The following is an 18,705-nucleotide window of genomic DNA, read 5'->3' as shown; positions in this document are numbered from 1 at the left end:
GAGAGTGCTTTGCAAGATGTTATTGCCTCAGAAAGAGGAGCACTTACTTCACATTGCTGTAAGGGCTGTAAAATATTCTAGGATTTCTGGGGAGTTTTTTCAGTTTTCATGGTTGCTGCTCATGAGCACTTCACAGATGTGTTAGGGTTGAGCAGCTTCACAGCCCTCCTGCCTTTGCTGGAGAAGGCTGTGGAAGTGGTGAGACATTCCTTTGCCTTCCTCCATCCTTCTTTGCCCATCCTCTCTCTTTGCCAGCTTCCTGGGCCTGGGAGAGTCTTGCCTGAACCTTCAGGGAACCTGTCAGGATGACCAGGACAGAAGGACAGGGAGGAAGGAGTGATAAATAAGAAGGATGGCAGGAGAAACCATGGGTTTAGCAAAGGTACTCTGGTATTTCTGTGTTATCCAAGGTGCTGTTTCTTCCAGTTGGCACAGGGACTTGTCCTAATGCTGTGGTGGAGTTCAGCCCCAGTGGTTGAGAATCTCCCATTCCACTGACATGTTGGAACCCCTTCCTCTGGATCAGTGTGCCAAGTGAATGGACGCATTGAGGGGAGGTTCACTTATCAACCATGCTGTTTGTTGGACAAATATACATAGCCAGGAGTAATAGTCTTTAAAACACTTCATTGTTTCTTCAGGCACTTCATGCATTTGCTCTCCTCAGTCTTTAGAGCTGTAGCATCTTCTTGCCTTGACTGTCACAAAGAGTGTTTGCTTTGTAGTCATGTTAAAGGTTGGGAATTTGTGGGGTCTCCAGACCATGATTTTGCTCTTTTTATCCCTGTAGCGACTTTCTGCCCTTCTTAGAGGCAGTGCTTCCTCCTTTCTTGTATCTTCTGTTCTCTGGCTCATGCCAAGTCTGGTGTCCTTCATGCTGTCTCACAGAGTGCCCTGCCCATTCCCTGAAGCCCATGCTCTTTGGTGGTCTTTTGGCTGGATGATGCTTGATTTAGTGATTTGAAATTGGAGTCCCATGTAAAATACTAAATGCTGAACAATAAGTGAGGCAACAGCATTTCATGATATCAGCTGGAGTCACAAGTCATGTCAGCAATGGCCATGCCCTTACAGTGGTGGTGTAGTCTCCAGGACAGCCTGACAACCTCTGGAGCAGGGCTGAATTCTTCTGTGTAGCTGAGTCCTGAGTGCTGGATTAATCTTTTCCAAAAATTTATAAATGCTCTGGACAGTATTTTTATGGGGAGTGATTGCATTGTGCTCTGGAGATATCTTTCTCAGCTGGGCTATTAAATGAAAAGCTGAAACCTGCCTTTGATGCCAAGAGATGAGTGCTCAACAAAATGAAAACTTGCAGCTTAAATTGCAAACATTCATCTGTTGCCTGCTTTCCTACTTGCTGCTGGTTGATTCACAGTCATACCAACAAACATAAAAACTCACCTGCAAGAAAAGCAGAGAGGGTAATGCCCATAAATTAAAAAAACCTCCCCACTTTGCACAACCTGTATTTTGAAATTTAGCTCAAACTTGCAACTGAATTGGTCTGTCCTGCCTTAAATTCCTGCAGAAGGACAGATAATTCTGAGAGATGGTGTAAGATGACTGTGCCATTTAAAAAATTCTGAAAATATTTCCAGGCCCAGTTGTTGCACCCAGGGCAGCTGTGCTTCCAGGGAGCTGCGTGCCAGTGGCCATGCCAGCAGGAAATGCAGCATGACCTGTGGCAAACCTGGAGGGTGGGAAACGCTGCGAGAAGATTTCTGTGGGCAGCTCTGAGTGCCCCAGGCAGTTACCGTGTGGGTATGGACACAGGAGCCAATGCTAAGCCAAGGAGGCAAGCAGGAGCAGTAGGAGAATTCTCTTCTCACCATGTGCACAGCTGCAGAGCACTTCTGATCATGTCTCTGGGCTGGCAGCATCAGCTTCTCCCCTCCTGCAAGCTGGCTGTGCACGCATGAAGCCTGGCTGTGAAATAGAAATGCTTTCTGAAAAGCATAATATTATTTCAATCACAAATTATTTGGAAACGAAATACAGAAATAGCTTCAGATCACTTCTTCCAGAGGGGTGTTTTTGCAGTCAGAGTCTTTATCAGCTTCTCAGTGGGAACTGCATTAATATTGCCACAAAAATGCAAACAGTAGTGCCTTTGATAAAGCAGTTTGGCATCTCTTAAGCAAAAAGATGTTTTGTTTTCCTAAGATACAACGCTGTTTGCAGTGCAGGGACCTGCCATATGTGCCAGCATATGGAAAGAAAACACCAGCTTTGTTAACATTTGTGTTGGGAAGGAATGAAGGAGGCGGCTGTGGAAGCAGTTGCAAAGCGATCTCTGTTATTTCAAGGGGGACAGCTCAGGAAGCCCAAAAGTGAGTGCTGGTGGCAGAGGTGCTGGTGATCTGCAGTCAGCCTCCTGGCTTAGCCGCCCCCTGAGCACTTTGCCAAGGGTTCTCCTTCTGCTCAGTTTTGCTTTAGCTTTTCCCATCATGAGCTAGAGCAAGGCTGGTCCCCACTGCTGTCTCTTCCCATTGCAGAGTGGAAAAGTTTTACTGGCCATACAGTAGGCATCTTTGTGAAAATGTGAAAATGTCTTTTTAGTACTTTCTGGTGTCCCATGGGTATTATGGATTTGATTAGGGCATTATTTTGATTTTTAGACTGCCTTTGGTTCAAGAATCCTGAAAGGAAGCTGTTGTGCAACTATTTTAATCTGATTTTACAAGCTGATTCCAGCTTGATTCCCAGCACAAAGAAACAAAGAAGAGCTCAGTTGCATTTTTCATCCAAAAGTAAAAACCCCTCCTCCTTTGAAGCTCTTCTGTAGAGTGTTATGTTTAGAAAGAAATTTGCTATTGTTTAAATTTAATCTCCATAATTACATTGGGATTGGATTAATGATGGGTTATTTTCTGAGTCATTATTTTCTGGCACACTCAGCTATTGAGCGTAAAGCCAGGTCTTCATCCATTGTAAACTGGCATCACTCCACCAAAGCCAGTGGAATAATTCCACTTTATATTGTGTCAGTCCAGATGTGATATTAGAGCTGTTTTGAAGAAAGCATCCTTTTGGAGTTTGTTGGCCTTGAATCTTCATATTACTGTAAAGGTGTCTGGGCATTGAGTTAAAATTGCATTAAATTTATGGTTGCACAGCTGGTTGTTGTGTCTAACCCACCTCAGCTGGACCCAGAGGGATCAGCAAATGGTGCAATGCCAGACTGAACCGTAGGAATCTTGACTTTGTTTTATGTTTAAAAACTGCCTTTTATCCCTGTGAATGTGGGACAAATTCATCAGGGAAATCCGGCAAACTTTTACATGCTCTTATTCATGAGAGCAAACCTTGGTCAGTTTGTTTGGGATACTGTACTGAAAATCCAGGGGAGATGTCTGAGAAGCAGAGGGACTGCTTCTTTTTGGAATTAGTTATTTTTCCTCATTCTGCTTTTCAGAAATGGTGAAGGAACAGGGGAATTTAGGAAGATCTAGCACATAGAAGCACAGCAGCAGAAGCAATGGGCAGTGGACTTGATGTAGGCGATGAATCCCTCATCATGACTGGGGTAAACAAAAGAAACACTCATTTTTTAGGAGATTCTAGGAGGCTGTGTAGAGTTGCTGTGATTGCAGAAGGTAGTTGAAGTTGCTGGGCTGAGAGCAAGGTGGGAAGAAATTATCTCTCCACCTCTTGTGCATGTTGGGCAGGGAAGGGTTTGCTTTCAGACCTCAGATTTTAACGTCTCATCTGAGTTTCTTCACTTTTGAACAATTGTCCTTCTCACCACCTGTGAAATGGCTTGTTAATAAATCATAGTTTTGAAAAGGGGAAGGTTTTGCTTTCTTTTGGGCCTTTACAGTAAAGAGAAAGTGATCAGTCCTGTCCATAAGCTGTAGTGGATTTTGGGTGTCACTGTAGTGGGATGAACCACTTTTCTCTTTATCTTGGTGCCCAAGTGACAGTGGCACACATTGTATACGTGAAAGTGTGAAAAACAGGCAGCAGTGATCCTTTTCTGAGGCATCCTCACTACTTTCTGGAGACATCTGTTTTTGCTGCTGACCTGCTCTTGAACCTGCAGGTCCACCTAGAGCAATGTAACTTCTGTTTCCTTGTTAAACAGCAGAAAGTACCTGTGTAAAGCCTTTTAGTCTTCTCTCCTTCCTATTTGAAGACATTAAACTGGTACATTGTGCTCTTTGGGTTGTACTCTGCAGTTTTTTAAACAGTGTTTGAGAAATGCTGCTTATTTTAGGAAGAAATGTCAGCTTTAATCTTTAACAGTAACAATGCTTCTGCAGTTGTGATCATCTGTCAGAGATGTGGGACTGTTTGGGAGACTTGGTATCTTTTTTTAAATTGACCTGATGGATTTGGAAAACACAAACAAGCCTTCAGACACATTGTGGGCATCTCTTCAGAGTACAAAGAATGCGCTGCAGACCCCATCCATGTAGATCCACTGTGAAACAGAAGGCAAATTATAAGACCCAAATGAAGACTGAGTCTTGCTCTAAAGCTGGACATCCCTCAGATTGAGTGTACAAACCTTCACATTCTTACTCTCTTTTGCTTCAAAAGAGGCATCTACCAACTGTGGATCAAGATCAAGGAGGGGGGATTTAAGGTGACATGAATTTTGTTCCGTGCAAGCTATTGTCTGCCGGTATTGAAGAAATTCTGGTGATGCCACTGTAGGTTCACAGCAATAGATCAGTCACATATGTACATGGTCCATTTATTAGAGGGGACTGTTAGAGCTTTAGTAATGCTTAAAGCATTTGAGGCATAATACATTCTTCATTGCTCCAGATGTGATAAATGCTAATGATTTGAGCAGAAATTGATGATGTAATACAGAGGAATTGTCTTTGTGCTGATTATGTAGATGTGGTGGTGAATCTCCTGTGAGCAATTCCAGTTTTCAGATGTTTTCTCATTTTATTTGGGAGTGGGTCACGTGTACAGGCTGAGAAGAAATAAATAGGAACTACTTACATTTGTTCTCAAACTGAATTCAGGAACACTTATGCAAAACTCACTTTGCATAAGCAGGCTGTGAATCCTGGCTACTTTTCCTGGAGCATGTGGCCCTGCAAACCAAGTCACCATTAAAGATCTTGATGTGCAAAAGATTCTTCGGTAGTTTCAGCTTTGCTGGGGTCAAGACAGATGCAGAATGTCCTAAATAGTCCTGTCTTATTAATTTGCAACCCCACTCCTTCCCTGTGCCCTCCAAGGCACATTGTCATGGAAATAATAATTATTTATATAGGAAATTTATTTTTAAAAAAAATACTTCTGGAGCTCTAGGTTAGTATTTTTGGCTTTGTTTTATTAGAATTGGAACTGGAAACTTTCTTAAGCCATTATTTTAATTCTCACCTGAACACTTGACCTAACACTTTTCTCAGCAGCTGAGAACTGAAGAAAATCACCAGATATCATGATACTTGCTGCTGCTGTTCTAAGTGAAAATTGTGTTTCCTCAGGAAAGGCTCTTGACCTGTTATTTCTGCATAGTGGTTTGATTTAGAGCCAAAAAGAAATGCTTAAAATTCCAAAGCAGAAGGAGAATTTATTTCCATGGCTGTCATTAGACTTACGCTTCCTTTGGTCCAAGGTGTGCCCTACACAGTCAAATAGAAGTAGGATGGTGTAGTTGCCAAAATAGATGTGTTAATTTCTCAATTAATTTTTTTTTCTGTGCAGTGTTTTTAAAGTAACAAGTATTGTAAGCAGCACGCTATTTTTAAACCAGGGACATTTTGTGCTGAAATTGGCTATTGCAACACTGCGTTAGAATTAGAATACACAAAATTCAAAACCACAGTAACCCTAATTTTGCCATTCTTGCCTTTTTAGCTGCTCAACAATAGTGCTGTGTTTGTATAGTATTTAAAAATATTTGTTAAGGGGAATGTAAAGAGCTACTGGCAGGCTCCTCTGTTAACTCTTTCTGCACGCTCTGGCAGTCTGCTCAGAAATGGGCTCTAGTGAAAACTCGGGGTAAGTCCAATGTCCAGAGCTCACACCTTCTTTTGCATTGCAAGCAAAGGAGCAACCACCAGCCAGAATGGGGGCAGACCCCCATGGTGGAGTGGGCAGTCCCTCTGGCTCGTGATGGGCTAAAATCTGCTTGCCATCTCCTTTTCCAACTCGCCCTGATATGTGCAGGCCTGGATTTGTAACCTCCAAGGACTTACTCCAGCAAAAGAATAGTAATGTTTGGGATAATACAGTCTGATCATGAGGATGAGTTTTATAGGCTATAAAACTCCTGCCTTGACCTCACACTGGTTCTACCTGGCTTGGTCCTAACGTTCCAGCCAGCACTCTGGGAAAAGGTTATGGGGGCCCAACACCACTCAGGGCTTCTACCTTCCAACCTGCCCCAACTGTGAGCTGCCTGATTTTCCCTGCAAGAGCTTTGCACAGTTGGGACGTTCTTATGTCCATCGTCAGACGGAAATTAGCTTTGGATTTCACATCACTGGTCAGACTGACCCAAATGTATTCATGTGGAAAAAATAATAACGGGAAAGCAGCTTGAGAAATGATTTCTGCTTTTTGCTGTTGCCTTGCATTTTGGTGTGTGCTGTCTATATTTTGAATACAAGCTCATCCGATGCATTGTAGTGCAATAGCAATCCTGACTGGGTAATCCTGGGAACCAGCAGCTTGAATCTTGCCTTTCCAAATTTTACTGTTCTAAAACTTGACTTCTTTGTTAAAAATGAAGAGTTTCCAGGGGGCAAAAAGCCCCCAGAGAAAGACTGTTGGCATTTTTTATTTTTAAGCTGTCTTGCTGAATGAAAACAGTTGATTATTAGCTTGATGGGGTGACAATGAGTATATAGAACTTAAATATCTCACCACTCCCACAAAGAAAAAAAATCCACCCTCCATTGTATCATGGGAAGATACATAGCCAGAAAAACTTTCCAACTCATTAAACTTTTATACTTGCTTCATACAAGCTTAATGTAGGCTTTTTTCCATCCTGTGATGTTGTTGGGCTGCTTCTGAACTGATCCCAGTGAAGGAGGACACCATCATCTTAGCAGTATTTCTTTCTTATAACAGAAACCTGCCTTTCTTTTAACAGAACGAGCTAAATTGCTTAATCTGAAGGATTAAAAAAAGATTTCCTTGTTTGTGTGTTTCGGGTTGTTTATTCTGCCAAGCCTGATAACGAAATCAGTCTGAATGTTTCCCCTGTAATCAGTTGAGTCAGCTTCTATGATTGTGCGGCGTATTTGGGTAGGAACAGGGATAAAGGAAGAAAGTTTGAAAAAAACAGGAAAATACTATTGTGAATATATCAGGCAAGTTATAAACTGAGAAAGGGTAATTGGAGTCAAGCATCATACCTGCTGCTACTTGTCATACTCTGCAGTAGTTGTTTTGGTGGGCTTTTCTTCCTCTTGTGACTTGTGTTTGACGTTTTAGGAGAGGAGTGTGGGAAAATACTGATTTGAAGGACTAGAGTTCGGTTATATCACTTTTAAACTGCACATTTTGTGGTTCATGAGTGGAGGGCAGGCCACTGTAGCCAGCTTGAGGTCAGAAAGGAACAACAAAAAATGATGTTTGGGCTCATTTTGAGCTCTGTGCTGTGTGGGACAGCTCCAGGCTCTCTCGTGCACAAGGAGAGACCGTATCACATCTGGATGTAGGACAAGAGCTGGCAGGAAGCATCAATGACTCCTTTGCTGTCTCTGGTGTAATTTTAGCTTTCTGGCACCCTGATGGAGTTCTGTTGCTTATCCTGGTTGTGTCCTTCCCCTTGCTCTTCCTGCTTCTTTTATCACCCTCAGCCGTGAGCCTGGGGAAAAGCCACCTCGCTGCACCTCGCCCATAGGTCAGCTCATCCCTGTGGCAGCACGGAAGGGGATGTGGGTTTCAGCTGGTCTCTGCACCCACGAGTGAGGATGTAGTGAGTTCTAATTTGAGAGCTCTTGCTTCATATGTGTGCCTCTCCAAACCCTTGGATTTAGACATTCCCTCACCATTAATTACATCCTCTCGTCTTTTAGCAACGAGTGAACAGGCCAAGCTGGGCACGTCCTGCTGCAAGCAGCCCAGCGCCATTTCTCATTGGTTGGCTGCTTACAAGGTTCTCATAGTACATGACTCCTCTCTTTTGGGAAGTGCATCCTGTGGGACTCTCCTCAGGATGGGGAGTGATTAGGCAGCTCAGGTCCTGTCTCAGAGGGCGTACATCCAAGTGACACCAACCAGTCCAGTATTGCTGGAATCAATCCTCATTAAATACAGGGGCAGGTCTCCAAAGGTCTTCCAAAGGGAAGCCCAGATCACCCATAACCAACAGCCAGAGAGGTAATTCCTGGTGGCACTGGGATTGAGTGTGTTACCATCATTGGCTTTAGTGCAGTCTCTGATGGAGGTGCTGGGTGTCATAACCTCATTTCTGGAAGCCATAGAGCCCAGTCACCCTCTTTTGTCTGTTGTTTGACGTATGAGCTGCTCAGACAGATGCAGTGCAAGACTAACAAAATTGGCAGCGGTGTCTGACTCTGACAGCAGTTTGAGAATTTGCCTGTTTGCCTTGTGGCAGCCCTTAACACAAGTGTGGTGTCCCACAGAACGTTTGGCAGCAGTCATGCAGAGGTGAAAAGATTTCCAGGTGAGTTTCAAAGAGAAGGATGTGACTAACTGTCTCACAGGGAGCCGGGATGTGGGCCCAGCCAGATGAGGCAGCTCACATGGAAGGGCTGCCAAAAGAAAGGGAGAGGATGGACAAAACTGTGACTGGAGAATGAGGAGGAACAGGCAGTTGGGCAAGGTGGAGGGGAAAGTGTCCATAGGCTGTTTCCAGCAGCTGGGAGATGTCTGTTCTTCAGGGAGGTAACCTGTGGATAAAGTGCCGAACCTCAGGCACGCTGGCTGTCATTCCTGGCTCCGCTGCAAGCCTCCGCCGCCTGTCCTTGGACAAGTCACTCTGCTGGTGACTCAGTATCCCAGCTGGAGAACAGGCATTGCTGCTTACCTCATAGGGATGTTGTGAGAGTAGGCTTGTGGACGCCTTTGCAGTCTGATGTATTAAATGGAAGCAGGGGGGAACAACAAAAAGTAACCACAAAGACAAACATGAAAAGGGATCTGTTCTTCCTTTGCTGCCCGTGCATGTAATCATGTCCCTAATGATAATGTAATGGTGACTTATTCATCACTGACATCCCCTCCTTAGTTCCACTGGTGGGAATGGCTTTTTGGTTTTACTTTTTGTCCCCTTAGGCTTGTAAAGATGTAATTTTGTATGTTTAGATAATATGTTATTGTTTTAAGCAATTTCTAGTAGAAAATTAGAAAAAATAACAAACAATTAATCAAAGTCAGACTAAACTGAGATGTAATCAAGTAATTCTAGAGTGGGACTGGAAGCAGAATTTGCAAAGGGAGTCTCAAACAGAAAAAATGCAAATCCTGAGACCTAAAGAAGGAGGAATTCTGCTTTGTGTCTGTCTTAAATCCTATGCCTGAGAGTGTACCCAAGGAGGTCTAAGACCAGAAACTAAAAGTGGTCACTCTTCAGCTCTCTCCTTCTAAAATAAGCTTCTGCAAAGGAGGAGGAGCTCTGGTTGGCTTTAACCCTGAAAATAAATGTCATCTTAATTGTATTCGCTCACAAGGTGGTCCAATGGCTAGTGTGCAAACCTGGGAACCAGAAAACAGGACATGTTAGGGCACTTAGGGAATTGGTTGACCTGGTGCTATCGCTTGCTTCTGCCTGTGCCTGTGTGTGCTAAAGCAAAATGGAACTGTGTGTCTCCTTTCTTGGAAGAGAGCTATGAGACTTAGGAAAATGCTGTAAAGAACCTGGAGAGCCACAGGTGGAAAATGCTGGGAGTGATCACAAGGTTCAGAGTTTTGCACAGGAGCAAAATGCATGGTCATATTTCACCTGTCAAAGTTGGCTTTTCTTTAAAAAATAGGAAATCCAAAAGGAATTGGCTAGAGAGGAGGAACATTCATCTTCACTTAGTACTGTATTTGCAAAGCTTTAATTGCTTAAGATTTCCTGACACTCACCAGGGCTATCTTTGGAGAAAAAACCAAGATTCTTGGGTTTTTTTGAAGGAACAGGTGGCAGCATGTAGAAACCTTTTGTTGTTAAATTTTAGTCATGGTTCCTTTTTTTTCCTTTTCTTTCCTTTTCCCATCTGCAGTTGAGTATGACAAGGAGTTCACGCCTCACCAGCGGCACCACAAGGAATTCAAATTTAATTTGTCTCAGATTCCTGAGGGCGAGGCCGTCACAGCTGCTGAGTTTCGGATCTACAAGGACTGCGTTTTGGGAAGCTTTAAAAACCAAACCTTCCTTATCAGCATCTACCAGGTGCTGCAGGAACATCAGAACAGGTATGCAAGAGGGGGCTTGCTCTGTGCCACCAGCTGCTGTCCTGGAGAAGGCTGAGCTTATGCAATAATATTGATAAGGCTGAAAATAAATATAGGTTTGTTCATGTTAACAGGGTTATATTATTGCATGGTCCTTTCCTTATGGGAAATGGGCATGGTAGGGTGTGAATGAGGGTGTGACTTAGCTGCAAGCTTTGTCTTTAAATGAAGAAAGAATCTGCTGAGAAGCAGTAGATTTTTAAAGCGCTGCTGGCATTGCTGTTGTGTACTGAAATTCACATATCCCCTTTCAACTTAATACTAGCAGCCTGTTTGAAAAATACTGGTAATTGGCTCAGACTTGATCTGCTCTCAGCTGGACTTATATTAAAGTAAATAAAGCAGAAGAAAATTCAACATGCTGACCACAGGTACAAAATAAATTCTGGTCTTTCAGTGGCAATGAGAGAGGAAAAGTGAAAGAGGCAGGGTAGAAACTGTGACACAAAAATCCAAACAAGTGTAAATGGAGTGATTAATTTTAAAAGAGTAATGTTTCAGATGGAGGAATCATGTAAGGCTAAAAGATGGAAATACATGGTCAATTAAATGTCAGAGTAATGCTGTGGTACAAAAGTGTTTCATTACTTCTACTGAAACTTGTCAGGACTGTAACTGTTCCTCTGCTGCAGGCATTAAAAAAAAAATCACAACCAGCAGTGTTTGAAAAAAGTGCAATTTGTTTTCTCCTTGAAGTCTTCATGGGAGTTTTCCTTTCTGCTCCTTCTTTCTCCAGCCTTTCCACTGTTACCATTTGGAGGGATCAGCCTTTGATGATTGGCAGTTCTTAGGGCAACATCAAATAGCTCGTGGTTGTTCTGTGGGGAGTGTGGCTTCTGGGGAAAAGAGAGAAATACTTGGCTACATAGGTGATGGGGAAGCAAGTATGGGTTTTGGGAGATCAGTGTTCCCTTTGTGCTTCAACTTGCAGATTACTGGAGTGCCTCCTGGGGTGTTGTCCATGCTGGTTAGGATGTTAGTTACATCAGTGCCCAGTTGAAGAACTGATCAAAGTCCAGACAGTCATGCAGATTTCATAGATGTTAGATATATTGCTCATTTGGAGACACATTGCAGAAAAATGGTGAGTGTTGGTCTGCTTCAGATTGCAGAAGTAGAGATCCCACCTCTGGAGTAGGAAGGAAACCTCTGCCAAGTGTCTGTGGAAGAAATTGATACACTGCTCTGTGACAGTCACCAAAGTGGGGCACAGAGTAGGAGAACTGTCAACTTTTATGTGGATATAACATTTTTTCAGAGTAAACTGAGCAAGCAAGGCAATGTGGGAAAGAGAATAAAGTATTGGATAAAGTACAGAATATGGCCCCTAGTATACCCTGTTCCTAACAAATTTAGAAACTCTGTTCTGAAAGTGGCTGTGTGCAACAATGATGCTGGGACCTTGCATCGCTGTTTCACACACCGTAGCAGAAGCACACCAAAATGGGATTGCCCTGCAAAGCTGGGACATGTCCTTTGGCATCTGCGTGTCCTGGGCATCCCTGGGTGCCAGAGGCCTCCCAATGGACAGAGCAGAGGCAGGAGCACCTGGTGGGGATCCCCAGGGTGGTTTCTACCCAAGAGCTGGCGAGTATTTTGGGTCTTTCCATTCCTTTGTGCCGCATTCCTTCTGCCGTTGCTGGCGGCCATGCAGAGGGGATCCCGCCGCTGGGACTGGGAATCCTAACGCGGCTTCCTCCAGGCCCAGGCTGCTGCCAGCAATTCCCTGTCCCTCCTGACAGGGGCTGGGCGTGAACCTCTGACCCAGGGATGAGTGTCTGTAGTTCATTACTAACCCCTGACTCATCCAGTCCCTCAGGGCTCCCTTTTTGTTTCTTTTCCTGCTTTATTTATTTACTTTTACTGGTGGGAAGGAGGGAGACGTTTGGCTGAAGCATTTTGTACTTCAGATGAGTCTGTGGGACTTGTCACATCATCCTCACAGAGGTGGACAAGATGTGGCTCACAGATTCCTGCAGCTGTAGAAAGGACATGCCCTTTTCCATTCTTTTTTCCTTTCAGCTTAAAGGACTCTTTCATGTATGTGAAGAATATAAAATCATATTTGAAAATGTGTGCTTCTTTATTAATATATTGATAGGCTTCTATTTTCTGTACAGCTTTCTATTTTAGGCTGTAGGCTTTCTATTTTATATAAATTATCTGTATATAAAAGTGCATATATATTTATTAATTGTCCCCTTTATATTAAAATATGCAGATTTTAAAAGAATTAAGATAGTAGAAGCTGCATATTGCATATTCAGTGTTACATTCAGTTGAGGTCTGACTCCATTGGCTACAAACATTCACCCTCACTGGTGACTTAGGTGGAATTTGGCCTCTAAATATTCTTGAAAACAAATACTAAAAATTGTACTTAGCTGTTTGCCAATATCTCTGCTTGGAGGGGGAAAATGCCTCAGATTATTTTGGTATGCCTGAAGAAACTATATTATTTGAGAGATTATGGATTTTGGTCATTCATTCACTTAGTTGCTTTTACTGGGGGGGAAAAAGTCCAAAAAATTTTTTTTTCTCCTCTCTTGTCTCAGTGGATTAATTTGGAATGCCGTGTTCACTTTTCCAGATCAGAACACTGGTAGGTTAAATTATAAGAAAAAGAAAGCACTGGGTTTTGAAGGAACTTGCTAAATATTTGTAAGGCTTCTGTTGAATTTTAGAAAACATCTCATGAGCCAGAAAATAACAGCTGCCTTTGACTTAAAAACTACTAAAAAAAGTTGGGTCACGCTTCCTTTAGATTAATGGTTTTGAATGACAGCCTGACATTTCCTGACATTTTATGACATTTTATTGCATGAGGAGGAGTCTGTACAGATCTTGAAGTCTAGTTGGTGAACTAGCAGGTGAGAGAGAGGACTTGATGTCACATCTTTTTTCATCTTTTTGTGCTGACATATATTCCTTCTGGTCAGGACAATTCATCTCTAAGGGCTGCAGAAGGTGCCTGTTCAGTTAAGATTTCCAGTCTGCAGAGGAAGTTCAAAGACACCATGTTAATCATGGTGTTTATGAGGTTAACAGTTGTCTGGGGCAATTATTGGTAGCTCCTAAAATACTTTTGGGCAAAAATAATTCTTAAGAGGGTAGCTGGCATGTATGGATTTAAACCAGGAGTCTACAAGGGAAAGGCAGCATGCACCTCTGGGGGAAAAATATAAAGAAAAAGGATCCTGCCTGCTTCTGTCAAAGAAACAAGTTTGGCAGGGCAGGAGATAAGAGAAATGTTCAGTAAATACAAATCTTCACCAAAGCTCAGAGCCTGGAAGTATCCCTTGGCTCCAATTAAGTGTAATGAAGTGGCTTAATTCAGTATTACTTGAGCAAAGGGAAAAAAAAGCTCATCTGGACAGTAACAGTGTGAGCGTGTGACTCCAGCCCAGATGTGCGCTGCTGCACGGATTCATGAGGCATTGCTGGCTGCTCCCTGATGGCTAAAAATGGAACCAAGCCTGAGGCTAAAACTTCTGCCAGTTACTGAATTACCAAACTGATTTTTGCCACTGTAGACAAGGCTAATATCAGGGACTATATGGGCCCATTTGAGGCTGTCTTCTAGGCAGACATGGATGGAAAGAGAGCATGAATGATCAGAGATCAATGCTGGTTGAAATAGCATAAAACCTCTGGGCAGAAATGTGACTTTGTCCCATCAGAAATATGAAAAATATACTTGTGGGGGCTACAGGCAGTGAAACTCACATTGAGGACAGTGTGGTCTATGTACATTCTCTCTCAAAAAAGAAAACATTTTTAATACTGACTCGCTTGTGTCAGTAATATTTTCATCTCCCCATTCCTCCACCCTTTCATAAGGTAAGAAAAATAGTGCCTAGAAACAAAGCTTTTGTTTTTTAACCAAACCATGGTTAACGGCCACGTTTTGTCATAACACAAACTGCTGGAGCTGTCAGTGGGATGCTGCGAGGAGATTAATGAAATCTTCAGGATGGATGGGTCAAGCTTGTGGCCAGGCATCAGTGATATGCATTTTGGATTGTGTGGAGAAGAGGCTTCACCAGGCAGGGCTGAGGTGACATCTGGTTTGCTTTGAGGGGGATGGCTGGGTTTTGGAACAGGCTGTGGGCTGTAGGGGCTGATGCTGGGAGAAGGAATGGGTGACACATCTGGCGGATGTTGCTGCCCTTCAGCTTCTGATCCCCCAGAGTTTTAAGAGACTGGGCTATTTGAACACTAGGGTGGGATCTTTTTCTTCTCCCCCCTTTGGAACATGGAGGAAACAGGAACCTTTGCCAAAGCATTAGTTTAGGAAGGCAAGTGGTGTCAGCTTCCAGGTGCTTGTCCCACCTTGGCTGTACCTGACAGACTGTTTAATTTCAGCAGGCAGGAGCTACACAGCCTCAACTTTCCTCTCTTGTGTGGTACCAACACACAGCTAAACCTGCCACCTGGACTTGAGTCTAAAGTGCAGGACTGATTTTGTGGAAGAACCAGCAAAGACCTCTGTAATTTCTGGTACCTCTTGGGAGTGGAATGCCATGTAAACAAGACCTTTACAAAGGAAGGGAAGAAATGAGTTTGTCCCTGAAAACTGATCATTATTTAAACAGTTTCTTTCTCGAAATTTCCATGCCCTCACCCAGAGAGGTGTCAGGTCAGGACTAGGGAAGGCATTTTATGGTTGATCAAAGATGTTAGTCCTTGGTTTGGATCATCAGTATGTTTTCAAGTGTAAATATCCTGCTAATGTAGACCTCAAAACACTCCCACACTGTCCAAACAACTGATCTATGAAAAACACAGTGGCCTGTGTTAGTGATCAAAGGAAGATATGGTACGTTAATGGTCAGTTTATTAAACAGTTTCGTTTGCACCCAGAATGAAATATGGGAACATGATGGCCAGGAAGATTCCTCCTACATGAAAAGACACATGTGGACATAAGTGTGCCCTGTAGAGCAACTGCCTGGGGACCGTGTTCCTGTTCTACTGAACACAATTCCTTAAGGGTTAAGGCGCTTGTTGGTTTTAGCTGCCAGTTATAGTGGTAATAAAGTCTTCCTCTTTGCAACAGGATATTTATACAAATGTGATCCGAGCTTCTAATCTAAAGGGCAAATTGATTCAACTGCAGTGTTTATAGCTTAGAAAATAAATAACCCTCCTCGACTGGGTTTTGGAATGGGTTGTGTAATACAAATGACAAAGCTAGCATCAATCTGTTTCAAGTTGGGGTCAGATTTGTATATAGTGTGCATATATTTGTATATGATGGAGCTGTTTCCATGATGCTATAGAGAGGCATCTGTCCACATCTCAGTTCAGCTCCCACTGTGGGTATGTGATTTGTTGTGTTTTAGGCTGGTTGGTTTAGAGTAGTTTGAAAGTCAGAGTTATTCTGGGTGAAACATACTGGTTCCATAACCAGCTGGCATTTTCTATCTAAACTAAAGAATGCCATATCAGTGCCTTATTTCTTTACTTAATGGACAAAGATAAATACTGCCCCTTTGTCCTCTCCCCCATCTTCGTGCCTCAAGCTGCATTTAAACTCTGAAGTGTAGTACTATAGCTGTCACTACAGCTGGAATGCCCCTTTTCCTTATAGAATTGTAGTAAAAAGTTAAAAAAAGTTAAATACATTTCTTATTCCTGTGACTTGGGATGATTTTTTTTCTTTTCTTTAACTGTTCCAGTTGGTAAAATATTCATTCCTCATATCTGTAAAGCTCAAGACTTTAAGCTGAATGGGTTGGCACACCTTTGCACCCAGATATTTGTGTTGACTTTACTGGGCATTATCATGGACCTGTAGGTTGAACTTCCCATAGTCTTGGTATCTTGTAGTTCTAGGCTCTGATTTTCCACCCTTTTTGAGAGGCAGCTCTGAAACTTGGGTTTCACCTTGCTGCTCTCTGGTGAGTCTGGAAGACTTAACCCTCTGCCCTAGGAGACTTTGGTGCCAGAGGCAATGGACACAGTGTTACAGAACAGCCTTTTCAGCACAGGTTTATTCTTTACACAGAGCAGTGGAGGTGCAAGGCTGAGCTTATCCATTCCTTCTTGTTCTTTTCCATGTCTGGACGCATCCAGGATGGCTTTCCCCTCCCTATGCTGAATTGAAGATCTCCTCCAGAATGTCCCAACATCTCCATTCTGTGCTTTTTTCCTCTGCTGGCTCTCCGTCCTTGCAAATCAGTGCCCAGCTGCTCATCTTCTCTTCCACCATGGAAGCAACTTCATTTGTAGGTTGACATTTCTTCATATTTCCTTCCTAGTTTCTAAGAAACTCTTACAGGCTGTGTACCTCTCTCCTGGCCTTCTGGCCCACAGGTGGCATTGCTTCTTCAGGACAGCTAAACTGACCCTCTCTTCTCATGAAACAATAGAGACTGCCTTTGCTTTCCATGGCAGCTCACTCTGGGTGCTGGCATTCCCCTGCCTGAGGCTCTCTGTACAGGGGAGCACTGATAGATTAAATTTTCTGTGCTGCTGTTAAGTCTTTGGAGTGCTGGTCATTTGGACACACTAAGTTGTTAAGGTTTTGTATTGCATCTCTTGGCAGTACCTTGTGCCATGGGAGCTCCACATAACGTCCATTCTATAAGTAATAAACACTTTTAAATTTGAAGCAGTGCTTACATCTACTGCAAGATGGGGGATCTACAGGTCTGAAGAGGCTGCAGTTTCAAAGTTTTATCTGTGTGGAGCTCCATCCAACTTTGGAAGACCAAGTCAATTGTGGGTAAGAGTTATTTGCCCATTGAAAGTAGATAAGAGCAAATAATCTTGCTAGTTTGCTATGTACAGAATAGAATACAATTTTTACAGAAAGTTGATGTCACCACAAACTAAGGACGCTGATCCTGAGGTATGCAGAAGAGTATTTAGAAAGTGTATTAATTAAAATGTAGATCCCACACACTTCTGTGCAAAATTCCCTTTTGAGAAACTGCTGCTAGGCTGTCTAGACTATTATGTCAACTTGTCTTTGAAGAAAAGTAAACAAAAAGGTTGAGCTGAGGAAAGTTTTAGAGACTTATAGTAATTAATGTTTTGGTAAATGGCTGTTGATGCGTAACAATCCTTTAAACACCTGGGTAATTGCAAGCTTTGAAGTTGGGCCAAAAATGTTGTTCCAAGACATGTAATTAAAATACGAGACCTTTAACTTGGTCATTTTGAAGGTGAGATTTCTGTTTGTTCTCACTGTCTCCCTGGTAAAACTTCTGTCTGCTCAGGGAGAGGAGGCCAGGGAGGGTGGGAAAGTAAAAAAACTAGTTCAACAGATGCTTCTTTAAATTTAGCTTTTTATAGCTTTGGTGTTTTTCCTGTAGCAAAGTTCCATGTTGTAATGTGTATCCAGAATGGAGAAATTATTTTAATGTGAACATTTCACTAAGTATAGTAACTAAGAGAAACCACTTGACCTGGTTACTAATTTGACTGAATTCTAATTTAATTAGTGTTCAATTAAAAAGAATTAACACCTAGAGATGTTCTGTTGAAAGGTTTATACAGAGGTTTCAGTTAACAAAATATTTATCTTAGAGGGGGAAAGCACTGAGCTAAATGCAAGCTGTTTCTCCTATAAATGCTCTGAGCACATGGTTGGGAGGCCAGCATTAAGAATAGTAGCTATATTTGATATTTATATCTGACAAATCTGCTCTCTGAGGACACTGGAGCTAAATCCTGCCTTCTGAATTACACAGGCCATATTTCCTCCCGTAAACTGTGTACTCCATTCTGTTTATTGCAGCCACTTGTGATTGCTCTGTTGACCTTTGCTTCTCTGTCCTTCTCCAAAGTCTTCTGAAGGCCATGGAAACACTCCCATTTATTTCTTGAGACTTGAGCCATGCTTCAGGGCCTTGATGCAGAACAAAGACCTCCTGTTTTGAGCTGGGAGTCTCTAATTTGCATCTTCCTATTTAATATCCTCTCTTGTATCAGGAAAGTTGTTTCAGCTCATCACCTCAGTTTCTCTCATTCACTTGCTTCCCTTTAATAATAAAAGGTTAATACATAATATGCCTGCAGCAGCCTTCCTATGGAAATCAGTAACTGGACTCATCCAGATGAGACTGTTGGGCTCATTACTGACAATGAGATGGCAGTAGCTGTGTAAAAACCCAGAGGCAGGTTTAGACAGAGAGTATGAAGAAGCTGCCTGTTTTGGTGATGAAATTTATCTTCTGTATGCTGAATTTTAAAGGAGGTGCCAGAGGTCCTTTGATGTCCTAGACATCTGGGGTTGCTTGGGCATGAAACCTTTGGACTGACTCTGCTTTCTTCAGCCTGTGTTAAGAGCGGATACTTCTTCCTCTG

At 42.7% G+C, this 18,705-nt stretch overlaps 1 protein-coding gene across 1 annotated transcript in view; it reads left to right on the top strand.

Moving 5' to 3' along the window:
* Nucleotides 1-18,705, top strand: part of BMP6 (bone morphogenetic protein 6) — an 87,461-nt gene that overhangs the window by 52,309 nt on the left and 16,447 nt on the right. The window contains exon 2 of the mRNA XM_030971273.1: nucleotides 10,158-10,350. Coding sequence (XP_030827133.1) covers nucleotides 10,158-10,350 — 193 coding nt within the window. The remainder of the gene's footprint in view (nucleotides 1-10,157; nucleotides 10,351-18,705) is intronic.

This window comes from Camarhynchus parvulus, chromosome 2 (assembly GCF_901933205.1).
Source record: "Camarhynchus parvulus chromosome 2, STF_HiC, whole genome shotgun sequence".
NCBI classification, from domain to species: domain Eukaryota; kingdom Metazoa; phylum Chordata; class Aves; order Passeriformes; family Thraupidae; genus Camarhynchus; species Camarhynchus parvulus.
This window is presented reverse-complemented; position numbering and strand designations above follow the sequence as displayed.